The sequence below is a fragment of the Orcinus orca genome, chromosome 8 (genome assembly GCF_937001465.1).
Source record: "Orcinus orca chromosome 8, mOrcOrc1.1, whole genome shotgun sequence".
Taxonomy (NCBI): Eukaryota; Metazoa; Chordata; class Mammalia; order Artiodactyla; family Delphinidae; genus Orcinus; species Orcinus orca.
This window is the reverse complement of record NC_064566.1, coordinates 108645113-108659958: the sequence shown is the minus strand read 5'-3', so window position 1 is coordinate 108659958 and position 14846 is coordinate 108645113. Positions and strand designations below refer to the sequence as shown.

The following is a 14846-nucleotide window of genomic DNA, read 5'->3' as shown; positions in this document are numbered from 1 at the left end:
TATATATATTTTTAAGAGTTAAACTTCAAGGGAATTAACTCTCTTTTTTAGATGTTATCAAAAGTAAGCTGAATGGATTCTGGTGGTCACCAAAGTTGATCAGCCCAGCTGTTGATACTTTGCAAAGACTCTGTAGAGCATCTGCAGAGACGCCAGCGGAGGAGCAGGTACGCTACAGACTCTCCTGGGTGTGTCTGTCATTTGTCTGTACGTAGACATAAAGCTCTGCCTTGAAGCTGGGGGCGTGTTCTCCGCAGAGAACCTGGAAGGGTGGGTGGTCCCCAGCAGTTAGTTCTCCAAGGAAGCACCTACGTGACAAGCAGTTGACAGTCCCCAAGAAGATATTGGCTGCTGAAGACACACAGCTCCTTTAGGAGGTCACCTCCTTGGTTCTGAGTACCAGTGTCTTCTAGGAAGCACACCTGGCGGACACCTGTTTCCAGGATCGAATCTACAAGGTTGTCTTAATCATCGTAGCCTCGGTGCTCACAATAGCCTGTTAGACCCTCCTCCCTCACTCCAAGGATGTGTAAGAGGTTTCCTCCTAGTCACGGCTTCCCTCCAGACCAGAAGATTTCTGATTAGTCATTATCCTGTCACCCTAGTATCTCCTGTCCCCAGAGTTCCCAGAGCCTCCTGCTGACATTCTCTGTGGATTCATCATCACAACTCCAAACCAGCGTTCTGTGTGACACAGAGGGTTACTTTGACTCCCCCAAAGCTATCCATTTAAGTATCTCTAATGATAAATTATCTTACTACCATGTATTCAGTTTTTATCATGAAATATACTCCTAGACAGTGCTAATCATAATGAAAAATTTTAGGACTGGGGGTTATTAATAATGATTTTAGAAGTCAAAAATTAAATAATTGCTGAAATATATTTAAATCTCCCAGAATAAAAACATTATTGCTTCGTCTGAGCTACTTGCCACCTTCCTAAGCTTCATTTTCTTGTATAAGTTCTTTTTAAAAAGTCCTTTCCTGATAAGTTAACCATTGTAGTAAGACAATATACTGTAACTTTTTTGCTTAGGACTTAAAGCAGGTTGAAATTTAGTTAATTAAAAATGCCCAGCTCTTTCTGTGTCTGGTGTTTTCCTGGCATAAACCTTTTGGCACTTTTTGGTGAAGAGGATACTTGCTTTATTTGATTTTCTATTTATCTCTGATCGAAGAAAGTGTGTGAAAAACTTTTAAATAAGGAACATTACCTAAGTAGGGAGCATATTTGAATAGCACAAAACAGGTAAAAACAAAACAAAAGATGATGAGGAACAAACGCTGTAGGAGAGAATGGAGGTTCTGTGGCAGAATGTGAGGGCGCCGTCCCCCAAGTGTCTGCGGCATGTCGCTTGTTAGTGCAGAGCCAGGCCTGCACCACGGGCCCCACTTCCTGGGCCAGTGTGGCTCCCCAGCACTGGCTGGAGAGGGTCTGCAATGGGGGGAGCCAGGGCCGTAAAGACTAACTGTCTGCCCACCACCGGCCACAGTCATTAGAGCAGTAAGTTGTGTCATTGTTAGTCTGTGGGGAAGGCTAAGTTGTCATCAAACATAGAAACTGAGACCCAGAAGGGAGAGGAACTCACTGCTGCATTAGGAGAAGAGCAGGGTGTTAGCTTTGCCAAGACCACCTCCCTTGGTGGTGGGCAGTGGACTAAGGCCCTGAGACTTCCCAGAATCTCAGGATGCTTTACATCCAAGTGACCAGAAACGTACTTGTGCTTCTTTTATCTGTAAATGAATGTCCTGTATTTTACGGAGAAAAACAAGTTACCCAAAGAATAGACCATCAGATGTAGCTCAACAGCAGCACGTGTGAGAGGCTTGGTCTTTGGGCATCGTTGCTCTCTGCAAGCTTGGTGTGAGCTCATAGCATTCTGAGGCTGTCGTTGAAGAAGTGGGTGCAGGTGTGGACTGTGGGAGTAGAGATCGTGTCTGGAACAGGTGCTCGTCCTGCTGTCTGTACACTCGATTCTAAGGCCACGTACTGCCATTCTGTCTCAGTGACAGCCATTCAGAGAACGTGGATGAGACCAGATGGATGTATCCAAGGAGAGCAGTCAGCAGGGTGACAGAGCAGGCTGGCCGGGAGCGCTGAGGGCCTGGCGTGTTTAGCTGGAGAAGGAAGTGTGGGGAGGCCGGCTGCCTGGCTTAATACACATGAATGAAGGACCCAAAGGACAGAGAACTGGATTTATTTGGCGTCACAGAGCACTGATTTCGACCAGTGGGTGGAAATTGCAAGGAGACAGATTTTGCCCAACTGAAGAAAAACTGTACTGAGGTCTGCCTAGACTGGACAGACTTGCCTCTGGACACGTCTCTCTGGTTAGTGGGAGTCACACTGGAAGCGTGACAGGAGCCCCTGCATGGAGAGAGCCCAGGGCTGGCTGGCTGGTGGCTCGCCCAGACTCTGAGGTCTTCCTCTCACTAGCAGCCGGGTGCTGGGCCTAAAGGACTCAGCCAGGCTGGGACAGAGCACGTGCATTTCAGAAGCTCCAGGTTGTGCAGTCTCTTAACATCTTAAGTGCAGTCATTTTGTAAAACGTTAATAAAGACAATAGCTTTGACACATTTTAGGCCGAGTCAGACTACAAATGTCTGGATCGTGATGGTTTGCCAGCAGTTTGGCAAACTTAGAGTACCGTCTTGTGGTATTGCTGCTGGGCACTCCCTGGGGGTGGTTCACACTGCCCCTTCCTAAGGCACCTGCCACATAGTGTGGGAGACCTACACATTAACCTGTAATCCCAACATCTTAGAATAATTCCTGAAACAGAACCGAGTGTCTGGTAACGTGGCGGTCCTGGGGCGGAGCCACTCAGCTCAGCCTGGGTGTGTAGGGATGGCCTCCTGGGAAAAGTGGCTTCCGGGTTATAGGGTGTGACCGAGCTCCTCACTTGGCCCATAAGCGTGGTGAGATGTGTGGGCCGGAGGTGGGACCCCCTTGAGGTCACTTTAACTAATAAGAGACTCTGAAAACTTCTCTCTAATAAATATATTTCAGGAGGGTAAAAACTGTTCTTTTTTATTCTATGTGTTTTTAAAATATACTCTTTATTACAGTAGTTAATTCACCATCTATATATGCCAGAAGAATTGCAATGTTTTTCTTTATTGGAGGAGCACTGCTGTTACAGATCTCTTATAAATTAGGGCAGTAGATCTTCCTAAATAGATGTCTTTCCCTCTTATAGGGCAAATGTAACAATAGAAAGATAATACATAAATATATATGTTTGTAGTAAATATAGCATATTAAAAAGAACATACATAAGTGTTCTTCGTGAATTCTACTTAGCCAGTTTGCATTGCCAGATTGCTAAAAGAGCAAAGATGCAAAAGCATGATGGCTGGGGTTTCCATGGCTTGCGGTTTATGCATTTGAAGGCCATAGAGTTTCTTATGAGCAAGTTGTGTGTCGCGGGCAGTCTGATGGACGCGCGGTGCCCTTCAGAGATGGCCTTTGACTTGCCGCAGGGACTACTGGTGCAGGCGTGCGGGGACGTGCTCTCTGCCTGTGTGCGCTGCCTCTCCGACATAGTTCTGAAGGAAGACGGGACCGGGAGGATGAACGAAGACCTGGCGGTGAGTAGCTGCTGCTCTTAGCGTCCTCCTCTCCTGCTTGTGTCGGCTGGGCCTGTAGACGGCTTTGTGAGGTGCGTTTTCAATACTCTTAGCAAGAAAAGGATTTTCCTAGCCTGGGGCTTACTCGTTTTTTTAGAATTTTTTATCGGTGACCTATTCATTTTTCTCTCCCATACTTATCATCTGGGGGAAAATGATGGTAAATCCTTCTCCCAGTTGGGTCGTGTGAGATTCCTGATCCAACAGGGAAAACAGTGTGTGTTGTGAGCTCAGAAGTAATAAGGTGAGAAAAGAGTAAAGTGAGCATCCTCTTTGTTCTTTTGGCTTGTTGGTTTGATTTTTTTTTTTAATTGTCTAATGTGTCTGGCAAACTGTTTGAATATCAGACTATAGAGCAGCTCCCAGGTCATGTCTAAAACAAATGGAATATTTGAGAGCTGGAGAAGCTGCTGCCCTGGGAGCAGTGAGGGTGTGTGGCATGCACCCTGCTTTAGAAATGGTGCCATGAAGAGGTGCCTTTGAGCCAGTGAATGCGGGGCCTGCTTTCTGGTTCAAGTAGCTGACTGTCAACAAAACGTGGTGATTCTGATTCCAGCATCTGACACTGTCCCATAAGGACAAAAATGAGCTGCTTTTTGATGCCCTTCAGACTAGGCCATCATTTCGCCAAAACTGGTCATTTTCCTTGTCTGTTTGAAAATTAGTAGAGCACTTACCTTCTGTGTTCAATTCCTGCTTTGGCCCCTCGCACTTGGACCTGGGGATTGATGGCCGTGTTTAGATTTGTTGGAGGAGAAGACCCTTTGTGCCAAGGCATTAATACGGACCCAGTTCAGTAATAAAAATATCCTGATCACCGAGATCCCAGATGTTTTGGGTCAGAGGTTGCAATGTTTAGAGTGGTCCCGACCCAGGGTTTCTCTGGAGGGTCTTGCTCCGCTAATTTGTCTGGGATTCCCTACCCAATCTAAGAAAAACGCTTATTATGACCAGTGAGTTTTCCCCGCTAAGATTTTTTTTTTCCCTGTTAAATATGTCACCAAAATTTACCCTTTGGTCAAAATATATGGAGAAGTTTGCCCTATATATATTGTTTATTTCACTCTTCTTTAACTATAATTCAAATGTGCCGCTAATCCACTGAGATACAGTGTGTTCAGTTCTTTTTAAACACACAAATCCTTATTATTAGCTTTTTTACTCTTAAAAAGCCTTTATTCAACATTTTACTGTTTATTTAGCATCACCCTTGTATTTTTACGATTAAAAAAATAAGTATTACTTAACTGTGCAGCTGAAGGTCCTTAATAAAGACACAGTAGTGGTGGCTTGAGGAAGCAAATTCTCACAAGTTTTGGTAGGAGTCTTACTAGTAAGCTAAGCAGGAGGACAGTTTGGAAGTGAGTTTAAAGCGTGCAACAGGCTATATGCCCTCTCACCCCGCACTTCCCCTCTGAGGAGGCAGAACACTGTCCCAGGACGCAAAGGTGTCCATCAGAGCTGATGCAAACAGGAAGGGATTATGTCAACATAAATGTATAGTAATAGTGCGGTCAACCTTGATGACATTCAGAGTTTTTAACATATTTATGTAGTCATTAAACATATTGATCGTATATATTGACATGAAAGGTTGCCTGATACTGAAATTTAGAATCACAAACTTCAACCTACTGTGATTGGCAAGTGTGAGAAAAGCAAACAGGAAGCCCTGTGACTATAAAAATACTTTGAAAAGAAAGTCATACAGAAAAACAAGGATGGTGTCTGTGGGTGGCAGGATTGTAAGTCAACTGTTCCGTGTCCCCACTTACCCAGAAGCACTGAGGTACACTCTGTTGTCATAGCACCCCTTTGACTTGCAGGAGTATCTAGATACAGATGATAAACCTATACAGTCACCCTAGTTGAAGCAGTGACTGGATTTTTACAATGGCTATGTGTTGTTGCAGGGAAAAAAACCAGCCATTTAATTTGGGGGACAGAAAAAGTACTCCACTGACATGGCCTTAACCTAGCTAGAGTTCATTTTTCTTTTGACTTATTCTTACTGCAAAACCAATTCTCTTTACAGGTGAAGTACATTTTTACCTTAGGAGACGTAGCCCAGCTTTGTCCAGCCAGAGTGGACAAGAGAGCCTTCCTGCTGATGCAGTCCATCCTGGCTGCTTCTGCCAGCACGGAGCATTGTAAGGCCCTTGGCGTGCCTTCCGCGCCTGCTGCTTCGGGGCTGGCTTTGCCTTGTAGCAGTGCAGCAAGACCTCTCCTGCCTTCTCTTCCCTCCTGTAGTGACCATGTCGGACCCAGGCAGCAGTGAGGCCGCATCCTCCCAGCCCATCTCCCAGTTCCAGGGCTCTGTCATGCCCTCTGTGATCAGAGCACATGCCGTCATCACCTTGGGTGAGTAAGGAGACACGGGGCAGCCTCTCCACGTGTGCTTTGTGATTTATAAGCTTGTAAGCTCAGGAGGTAACTGTAGGAGCGCCCAGCTCTGCAGGACACTCCCTGTTTAATTTATTACCATCAAACCTGTGATTTTTTTATACTCATAATGTAGCACCATGAAGTCTGTTCTTCAAGAGCTGTATGCCAGGCACTGCACTGAGTTCTGGGAATGAAGAAATAAGTTGGCAGTTCACATCATAAAGAGATGGGTTATCTTAGAGGAAAGCATAGGCAGAACACTCTATGACATAAATCACAGTAAGATTCTTTTTGACCCACCTTCTAGAGAAATGGAAATAAAAACAAAAATAAACAAATGGGACCTAATGAAACTTCAAAGCTTTTGCATAGCAAAGGAAACCATAAACAAGCTGAAAAGGCAACCCTCAGAATGGGAGAAAATATTTGCAAATGAAGCAACTGACAAAGGATTAATCTCCAAACTTTACAAGCAGCTCATGCAGCTCAATATCAAACAAACAAAATCCAAAAATGGGCAGAAGACCTAAGTAGACATTTCTCCAAAGAAGATACACAGATTGCCAACAAACACATGAAAGGATGCTCAACACCACTAATCATGAGAGAAATGCAAATCAAAACTACCATGAGGTATCACCTCACACCGGTCAGAATGGCCATCATCAAAAAATCTACAAACAATAAATGCTGCAGAGGGTGTGGAGAAAAGGGAACCCTCTTGCACTGTTGGTGGGAATGTAAATTGATACAGCCACTATGGAGAACAGTATGGAGGTTCCTTAAAAATCTAAAAATAGAACTACCATACAACACAGCAATCCCACTCCTGGGCATATACCCTGAGAAAACCATAATTCAAAAAGACACATGCGGGCTTCCCTGGTGGTGCAGTGGTTGAGAGTCCGCTTGCCGATGCAGGGGACACGGGTTCGTGCCCCGGTCTGGGAAGATCCCACATGCCGCGGAGCAGCTGGGCCCGTGAGCCATGGCCGCTGGGCCTGCGTGTCCGGAGCCTGTGCTCTGCAACCGGAGAGGCCACAACAGTGAGAGACTGGTGTACTCTGTGTACTGCAAAAAAAAAAAAAGACACATGCACCTCAATGTTCATTGCAGCTCTATTTACAATAGCCAGGACATGGAAGCAACTTAAGTGTCCATCGACAGATGAATGGATAAAGAAGATGTGGCACGTATATACGATGGAATATTACTCAGCCATAAACAAACGAAACTGAGTTATTTGTAGTGAGGTGGATGGACCTAGCGTCCGTCATACAGAGTGAAGTAAGTCAGAAAGAGAAAAACAAATAGCGTATGCTAACACATATATATGGAATCTAAGAAAAAAAAAAGAAATGGTTCTGAAGAATCTAGGAGCAGGACAGGGATAAAGACACAGGCATAGAGAATGGACTTGAGGACACGGGGAGGGGGAAGGGGAAGCTGGGATGAAGTGAGAGAGTGGCATGGACATATATACACTACCAAACGTAAAATAGATAGCTAGTGGGAAGCAGCCGCATAGCACAGGGAGATCAGCTCGGTGCTTGGCGGTACCTAGAGAGTTGGGATAGGGAGGGTGGGAGGGAAACGCAAGAGGGAGGGGATGTGGGGATATATGTATACGTATAGCTGATTCACTTTGTTATAAAGCAGAAACTAACACACTGACACACAAAAAGAGACAGTTTATTTGATACTTTCCATGACCTCACACTGTTGTTTATCTTAAGAAGACCGACTTCTGTCAGTATTCGCAAACAAAATTTGAATTTTCTTTGTGATTGTGTATACTCAACGCGAGTTACGAATTTTTGGTAATAATGGTTATTTTTCAGAAATCTCAGAAGTGTAAATAAGAGCAAAATGTTCCCCGGGCCAGAAAAAAAAACACAAAACTCAACAACAGCCTTCCTTCTTCTAACTATGAACAAGAAGTGAAATAAATGACACGATTATCTATTCACCTAGCTCAGATTTCAAGTTCATTATTAAACTTTTCAGCTTCTATCAATTATGTGTATAATCAAAAGTAAAAAGTATCATCGGTTACATTTTATTCGTCATTTTCCAGGTAAGTTGATAACTCCAAAATTCAGATGTTGACTTTAAAAGGAAGTGAGGGAACATCTCAGAGTGTCTGCCTTGTGAAACCCGGGGGTATATGGTGCTTCTTAATATTTAGTATGGGTCTGTCTGCCTTAGAGTTTTTGTTTGTGATTGTTGATGTGATGTTTTCACTTTGATTAAATAAAATCCATAGCAGGATACAGCTGGAGAAAATGTGAGGCAGAGAATGAGAATAGAGTCAGGGTGTCTTTCTTTCTCGGTGGCAGGGAAGCTGTGCTTGCAGCACGAGGATCTTGCAAAGAAGAGCATCCCGGCCCTGGTGCGGGAGCTGGAGGTGTGCGGGGATGTGGCCGTCCGCAACAACGTCGTCATCGTCCTGTGCGACCTCTGCGTCCGGTACACGGTCATGGTGGACAAGTACATCCCCAACATCTCTGTGTGTCTGAAGGACTCGGACCCCTTCATCCGCAAGCAGACCCTCTTCTTGCTCACTAACCTCCTGCAGGTGCGCATGAGGGCTCGCCGGGCCGGCTGCTCCTGTTCGGGGGTCTGAGCAGTGTAGGCGTCGGGCTGCACCGTAGTAGAGGCACAGGTATTTGCTCACGTGCAGTTTCACATACCACTTTTCTGACGTTCTGGACAGACGTTTAAACAGATTGATACTTCCTAATATTCCTTCTGAGTGTTTGTCCAGAGATCCCGTTGTGCAGGGTGAAGTTTGTTTTCACAAGTAAACAGCACGTAGAGAAAAGCACGTATAGACGAGTAGGTCTGGTTCCGATTCTGTGAATGGTCGGTGTTCCCAGACGGACGTTCATCGTTTGTACAACGAGGGCCCTTGCACTTGCCCGGGTGACCTTGCAGACATGCTCCCAGAGCCTGCAGAGACACGTCTGCGTGGACAGAGCTCGAGAGCACGTGTGTAGCCTGATGTGAGGGGAAAATGCTATTTGATCTTTAAGTGAGTTGTGTGTCTGTTCTGATGCGTCCATGCCCTCACTGTCTCGTGCGGGGTGCAGCCGCCTCCCCGCCTGCAGGGGCACTGAGTCACGGTCGGGCTCTCCTGCCCACACTCTCCCATGTGAGCGCCCATGGCCCCAGGGACAGAGGGCTGTGTGCTGAAGCCCCTGTAAGCGTGAGCCTTTGTTCTCTCGAGCAGGAGGACTTCGTGAAGTGGAAGGGCTCCCTGTTCTTCCGGTTCGTCAGCACGCTGGTGGACCCGCACCCAGACATCGCCAGGTGAGTCTTTTTCCTCACGCCAGCCAGCCGAGTGATTGGCCTAGTTTCTGGAAAAGATCTCTTTTTCTTTAAAACTGGTTTAGAGTTGTGTTATTTAGGATTTAGTGAACCTTCGGCAGTTGCCGGAAAATTAGCCGATTTTTAAAATGCTAAGCTGTGTAACAAAGCTTTAGTTTTCACATAAGTTTAAAAACAAAAAACAAAGAAGCCCTTGTCCAGATTGACCATCGAATAATCCCAGCACTGACCACATTTGCTGACACTTTGTTCTTCCAAACGGAGGAGTGCAGAGCAGTGTAAGCCTCTGTTGTGGTCAGCTGTCAGAGCAGAAGCCAGTAACTGTTGACTTCTAGGCCAGTACAGTAAGAGTTCAGACTTTCTTCTAAGTGCAGAAACTGTAAGGAAGAAATTCTAGGGATTAACACAGAATTGCAGTGTGAAATCATATAGTTTACAAGGCTCCTTGGAAATGGGTGTTTCCCAAGAATTGGAAGGCAGGGGGACTGCCTTGCCACTGTTAATTCTTCCCCTTCTATAATTAAAGATTTATTTTCAAGGGGTTTAGAAATGATCTCACAGAATTTGCTAACCTTGATTATATTACATGAGTAATTCTTTTTAAAGCAAGTCTGCAGTTGGAAAATAGAATGTTGAATGCATGGCAGAAGCTACCACAGTTGGGAAGAGGTCTTTACAGATTCATTAACTATAAATAGCATATAGTAATGGGTTCCTCTGGTTCTAAATATGGTCACCAGTGGTTTATTTTAGTCCCATGGAAGGATTTCTGTTCGGTTTCCTTTGGGTATGTTTTTCCAAGGAGAAACATTTTACATAGTAAACTGGTAGAAGGTTAACATCCTAATTAGCACGTCTAGAGTCAGAGAGGAAAAAGCTAAGGCTGCTATACTTTCTTTTTCTGTGTATAATTGGGAAAGAGATGGGGCAGCTATGCCGTGCCCTCTCACCTTCCCCCTCTGCCCCAGGCCGGCCCTGCAGCCCGTGTGCCACGTGCGGCCCAGGAGCAGGCAGGAGCACCAGTGCTGGGGGGCTTTGGGAGGACACACCCGGGAGGGGAGGGTGGGTGTTTAACCTGCACGTTGGTGTCTTCCCCTTGCGTCAGCTCCTCCACGTGTATGTTACAGCCTTGTTCGCTCCGTAGACCACATGCAGGGCCTGTTCCACAGGTGATGAGAGCATGAGTCAGAAGGAAACTAGGACAGGCAGACATCTCCACTGTAGTGAGAAAACCAGTACTTCTGGTAACATTTTCTCCCTCCCCCTTAAATCTTTCCATTTTATCCCTGCGATCTGGATTTGTTTGAACCATGGTAAAAATGTGGAGCATGATTTGAAAAGGTTTGAAAAACTAAATCTGTCCTCTATTTTTAGGCCAAAGGTCAGGCCTATCTGCTTACTTTAAACACCTTAATTTTTCCATATGTATCTGCTAAGACAGCTCTTCCCAAGAGACTATAGCGGCAGAGCCCTGTGAATTTATTTTTGGTCCAGGTGGTAGATTTCCTGGCAATTCTGGCATGAACAAAATTGCATGACGTTTTTTAAAATTAATTTTTATTGGAGTATAGTTGATTTACAATGTTGTGTTAGTTTCTGCTGTACAGCAAAGCGAATCAGTTATACATATACGTATATCCACTCTTTTTTAGATTCTTTTCCCCTATAGGTCATTAGAGAGTATTGACTAGAGTTCCTGTGCTATACAGATCCTTAATAGTTATCTATTTTATATATAGTAGTATGTGTATGTCAAGCCCAATCTCCCAGTTTACCCCTCCCCTCGTTTTCCCCCTTGGTAACCATAAGTTTGTTTTCTACATCTGTGACTCCTTTGGTTTTGTAAATAAATTCATTTGTACCATTTTTTTTTTTGGTTCCACCTGTAAGTGATATCATGATATTTGTCTTTCTCTGTCTGGCTTACTTCAGTCAGTATGACAATCTCTAGGTCCATCCATGTTGCTGCAAATAGCGTTATTTCATTCTTTTTCATGGCTGAGTAATATTCCATTGTATATACGTACCACATCTTCGTCCATTGCTCTGTCCATGGACATGTGGGTTGCTTCCATGTTTTGGCTATTGTGACTAGTGCTGCAGTGAACATTGGGGTGCATGTATCTTTTCGAATTATGGTTTTCTTGCACAACATTTTTAATTGGTCCTGTAAACCCCTAATATGAGGGCTACAAAATTGTATGACCTGTTTCCTCGTCTGTCCACTAGGTGGTGCCCGTGTAGCACAGCAGTCTGGGTGATGGCCAGGTGGCTGGTGGGCTGTTTCAGGGGAGCTGGGCAGATGCTCTGGGCATGCAAGAAGGCAGGGACCGGAGGGGTTTAGGGCAAGACGGTGACTACAGTGACGGGCCATGGAGATAGAGAAGGAAGTAAGGCAGAGATGGCTTGGTTTGGGAGGAAAAGGAGGAATTGAGGATCCAGAGGGCTCCCTGCAGGACACGTGAGGGGATGAGGGAGTCAGAAAGCTTCATGGGTCGGCAGGTGAGGGTGGGTTGTCCGACCTCAGAAGTGGGGGCTCCGATGTTGTGGCACACAGTCCTGGTGGGGGGCGGTCCCTGAGTCGATGAAGCTGGGGACCAGGAGGCTGTGTGGATACTGAAAGGGCTCTGAGAGATTGTCCCAGGCCTTCTGGGCTATTAGAACAAGTCCCACAGACTGGGCAGCCGATAAACAGCAGGAACTGCCCCTCTGCATTTGGAGGTGGAGAGTGTGAGGTGAGGCGCTTCCAGAGAGCAGACCTCTCACCCTGTCCTCACAGCACCGTGTCTTCACGTGGCAGAAGGGAAGGAGGGACTCGGGCTTCGTTTATAAGACGCTTACCCCGTCGGTGAGAGCTCTGCCCTCGTGACCCAGTCACCTCCCAAAGGCCCTTCTCCTAATACCACCCCCTTGGGGGCTCGGTTTCCAACATAGGAATTCGGGGGGATACAAACTGGGATTCAGACCATAGCAGTGATGTTGGGGTTTGGAATGGAGAAAACCAGGAAATACTTACCAAGTGGTCAAAACAGGCGCATGGCAGGAGTGTCCAGAAGAAAGGCTGAGCCTCGTGTGAGCCTGGTGGAGGTTGTGGTTTCTCACCAGCAGCCTGCCCAGGGCTTCAAGCCCACACCAGGGCTTGAACCCGTGTCCCCTGCATTGGCAGGTGGATTCTTAACCACTGTGCCACCAGGGAAGTCCCTAAACTGTGGAATTTATTTGTACAGTTGTTTAAGCTGGTTATTCACCAGGGTGCTTGCCCATCAGTCACCACCTGTACATGTTCTTGACCTAAAGTGAGTAGATGAGCATGTGACATCAAATGGAAGCCTAAAGCAGCCCGTCTTCTCGCAGAAGCATCGCTGGATTCTGTCTGGTTGTACGTATTCATAGGAATGACTTCCAAGTCTGGCAGCTGCGAAAACCCTTGAAGGGTTAACTGTCATCGGATACCTCAGGGGTGAAGCCAGGTTGTTTCTTGGGGATGTTTTTGCTTGTTTAGTGGTTTTCTCCATTCGTGGTCTCTGCTGGTTTAGCAGAGTGACCCTGTCAGGAAAGCCCCTCCTCTGACCCTGTGGCCTCCGCCTCCAGCCTGCTTTCAGAGGCTGAGCAGGTTTGTGTGGAGTGGACTGAGGGCACTTAATGGCGCTCAGGCCTCCTCCCCAGGGAACTCCCTTTGGTAGGTAGAGTTTTCGCTGTTCTGTGGTTGCAGGGTGTCAGGGTGAACAGTTGGAGGGTTGCTGTTGGCAGCAGGTCACGTCACTGTCGAGATCTCTGACCTGCCTCCTCTGACTCATAGTGGGTGTGTGTGCTGTGAACAGACTGAGTTTATCCTTAGCTTGAAGGAGAGCATCGGGGGAAGGGGCTCTCCTGGGGTCCTGCGCGTCCCAAGGCCAAGAGCAAAGTGCTCAGACTGTGCTTGTTGCTGCTCCTCCCCCCAGGAGCAGCGGGGCTCCTGTCGGTTGGAAGTTCCACTGAGCTTGAACAGATTGGTCTGGCCAGTGTGACCGGATCAGAGCCAGCCTCCACTGCCTCGGGTTGACCCCCGAGCGGAGGCCAGGCCTGGGCGTTCGCTCGCCTGTCCGCGTGTGCCTGCTTTGGGGTTGTGGGCGCTGGGCCCTATGTGTCCCTCTGCAGCCTGGGTCGAGCGGCTGTCACCTGTGGCAGGTCCTTGTCCTGCTGACCCAAACTAACCTCTTGTGCTTAATCCCGGTGCTCGAGAAGGTCCAGAGTTCAATTGGGGTGGGAGGGTGAGGTTCACTCGCGGTGGTCGTGGCCAGCGGGTCCGCCTGAAGGAGCGGTTTTGGCGGTGGGGTGGGGGGGAGTCCCACATGTGAGGTGTAGCTGAGTGACAGCGGCCTGTGAGCTTTGCAGGGAGAGCTGGTGGTGAGACCTGGGTTCACAGGGCAGGATGGGCCAAGGAGCCGAGTGACGGGAGTGCAGCTGTCGCCCACCCTCTCCACGGTCCCCTCTGTTGCAGGGTCTTGGTGTGACTTAGAGGCTGTCTCCCGGTAGCACACGGTCCCCTGTCCCCTTCTCCGCAGCACTGGGAAGTTCTGCCTGGCCCACCTCCTGCTGAAGAGGAACCCTGCCATGTTTTTCCAGCACTTCATCGAGTGCATCTTCCACTTCAGCAGCTACGAGAAGCATGAGAAGTACAACAGGTTCCCCCAGTCGGAGAGGTCAGCGCCGCTGGGGCGGAGTGTGGGGAGACGGGCAGCATCACCTCCTGGGCGTGCGGGTGGCTCCAGCTGCCGTTGGAAGTGAATTCCTCTCGGCCTCGCCCACGGGCAGTGCTCAGAGGGTCCTGTTCTGCCCTAGAGAGAAGCGGCTGTTCTCACTGAAGGGGAAGACAAACAAGGAGAAGCGGATGAAAATCTACAAGTTCCTTCTGGAGCACTTCACAGACGAGCAGCGGTTCAACATCACTTCCAAAATCTGCCTGAGCATCCTGGGTAGGACCGGCCGGCATGGGGGATGAGACATGTGTGAAGGACCCAGCTCCCCTGCAGCCAGGGCCCCTTATGTCCTTGGCTGTCAGCTGTGCCGTGCAGGCCGACGGACCACCGGCTGTGCATCCCCCTTGCCCCGCCCCCGGCAGCGTCTCTCAGAAGCCCATCTCTGCTTCCTCCAGCGTGCTTTGCCGACGGCGTCCTGCCCCTGGACATGGAAGCCAGTGAGCTGCTTTCGGACGCGTTCGAGGTGCTCAGCTCAAAGGAGATCAAGCTGCTGGCGATGAGGGCTAAACCGGACAAGGACCAGCTCGTGGAGGAGGAGGACCTGGCCCTGGCCAATGTGGTCATGCAGGAGGCGCAGAAGAAGCTCATCTCCCAGGTGAGTGTGCTACTCCCTGAAGGGGCCTGTGCGACCCCTGCCCCGAGTTCCAGGTGTCTGCCAAGGCCCCGCCTCATTCTTCCCATTGGCCTCAATGCTCACCTGGGGGGTGCTGTTCTCCACCTGTGCCTGTGGCTCCAGCGGCTCCCGCAAGCCTGGACCTG

The 14846-nt window shown here is 47.9% G+C and overlaps 1 protein-coding gene across 5 annotated transcripts in view; it reads left to right on the top strand.

Annotated features, from left to right (window-relative positions):
* The window catches only part of NCAPD3 (non-SMC condensin II complex subunit D3), a 58025-nt gene that overhangs the window by 33659 nt on the left and 9520 nt on the right, over positions 1-14846 (top strand). For all 5 annotated transcript variants that reach the window (XM_049714304.1, XM_004280514.4, XM_049714305.1 and 2 more), the window contains 9 exons: positions 52-167; positions 3487-3594; positions 5669-5783; positions 5884-5994; positions 8358-8596; positions 9251-9330; positions 13893-14030; positions 14170-14303; positions 14483-14682. In XM_049714304.1, coding sequence (XP_049570261.1) covers positions 52-167; positions 3487-3594; positions 5669-5783; positions 5884-5994; positions 8358-8596; positions 9251-9330; positions 13893-14030; positions 14170-14303; positions 14483-14682 — 1241 coding nt within the window. The remainder of the gene's footprint in view (positions 1-51; positions 168-3486; positions 3595-5668; positions 5784-5883; positions 5995-8357; positions 8597-9250; positions 9331-13892; positions 14031-14169; positions 14304-14482; positions 14683-14846) is intronic.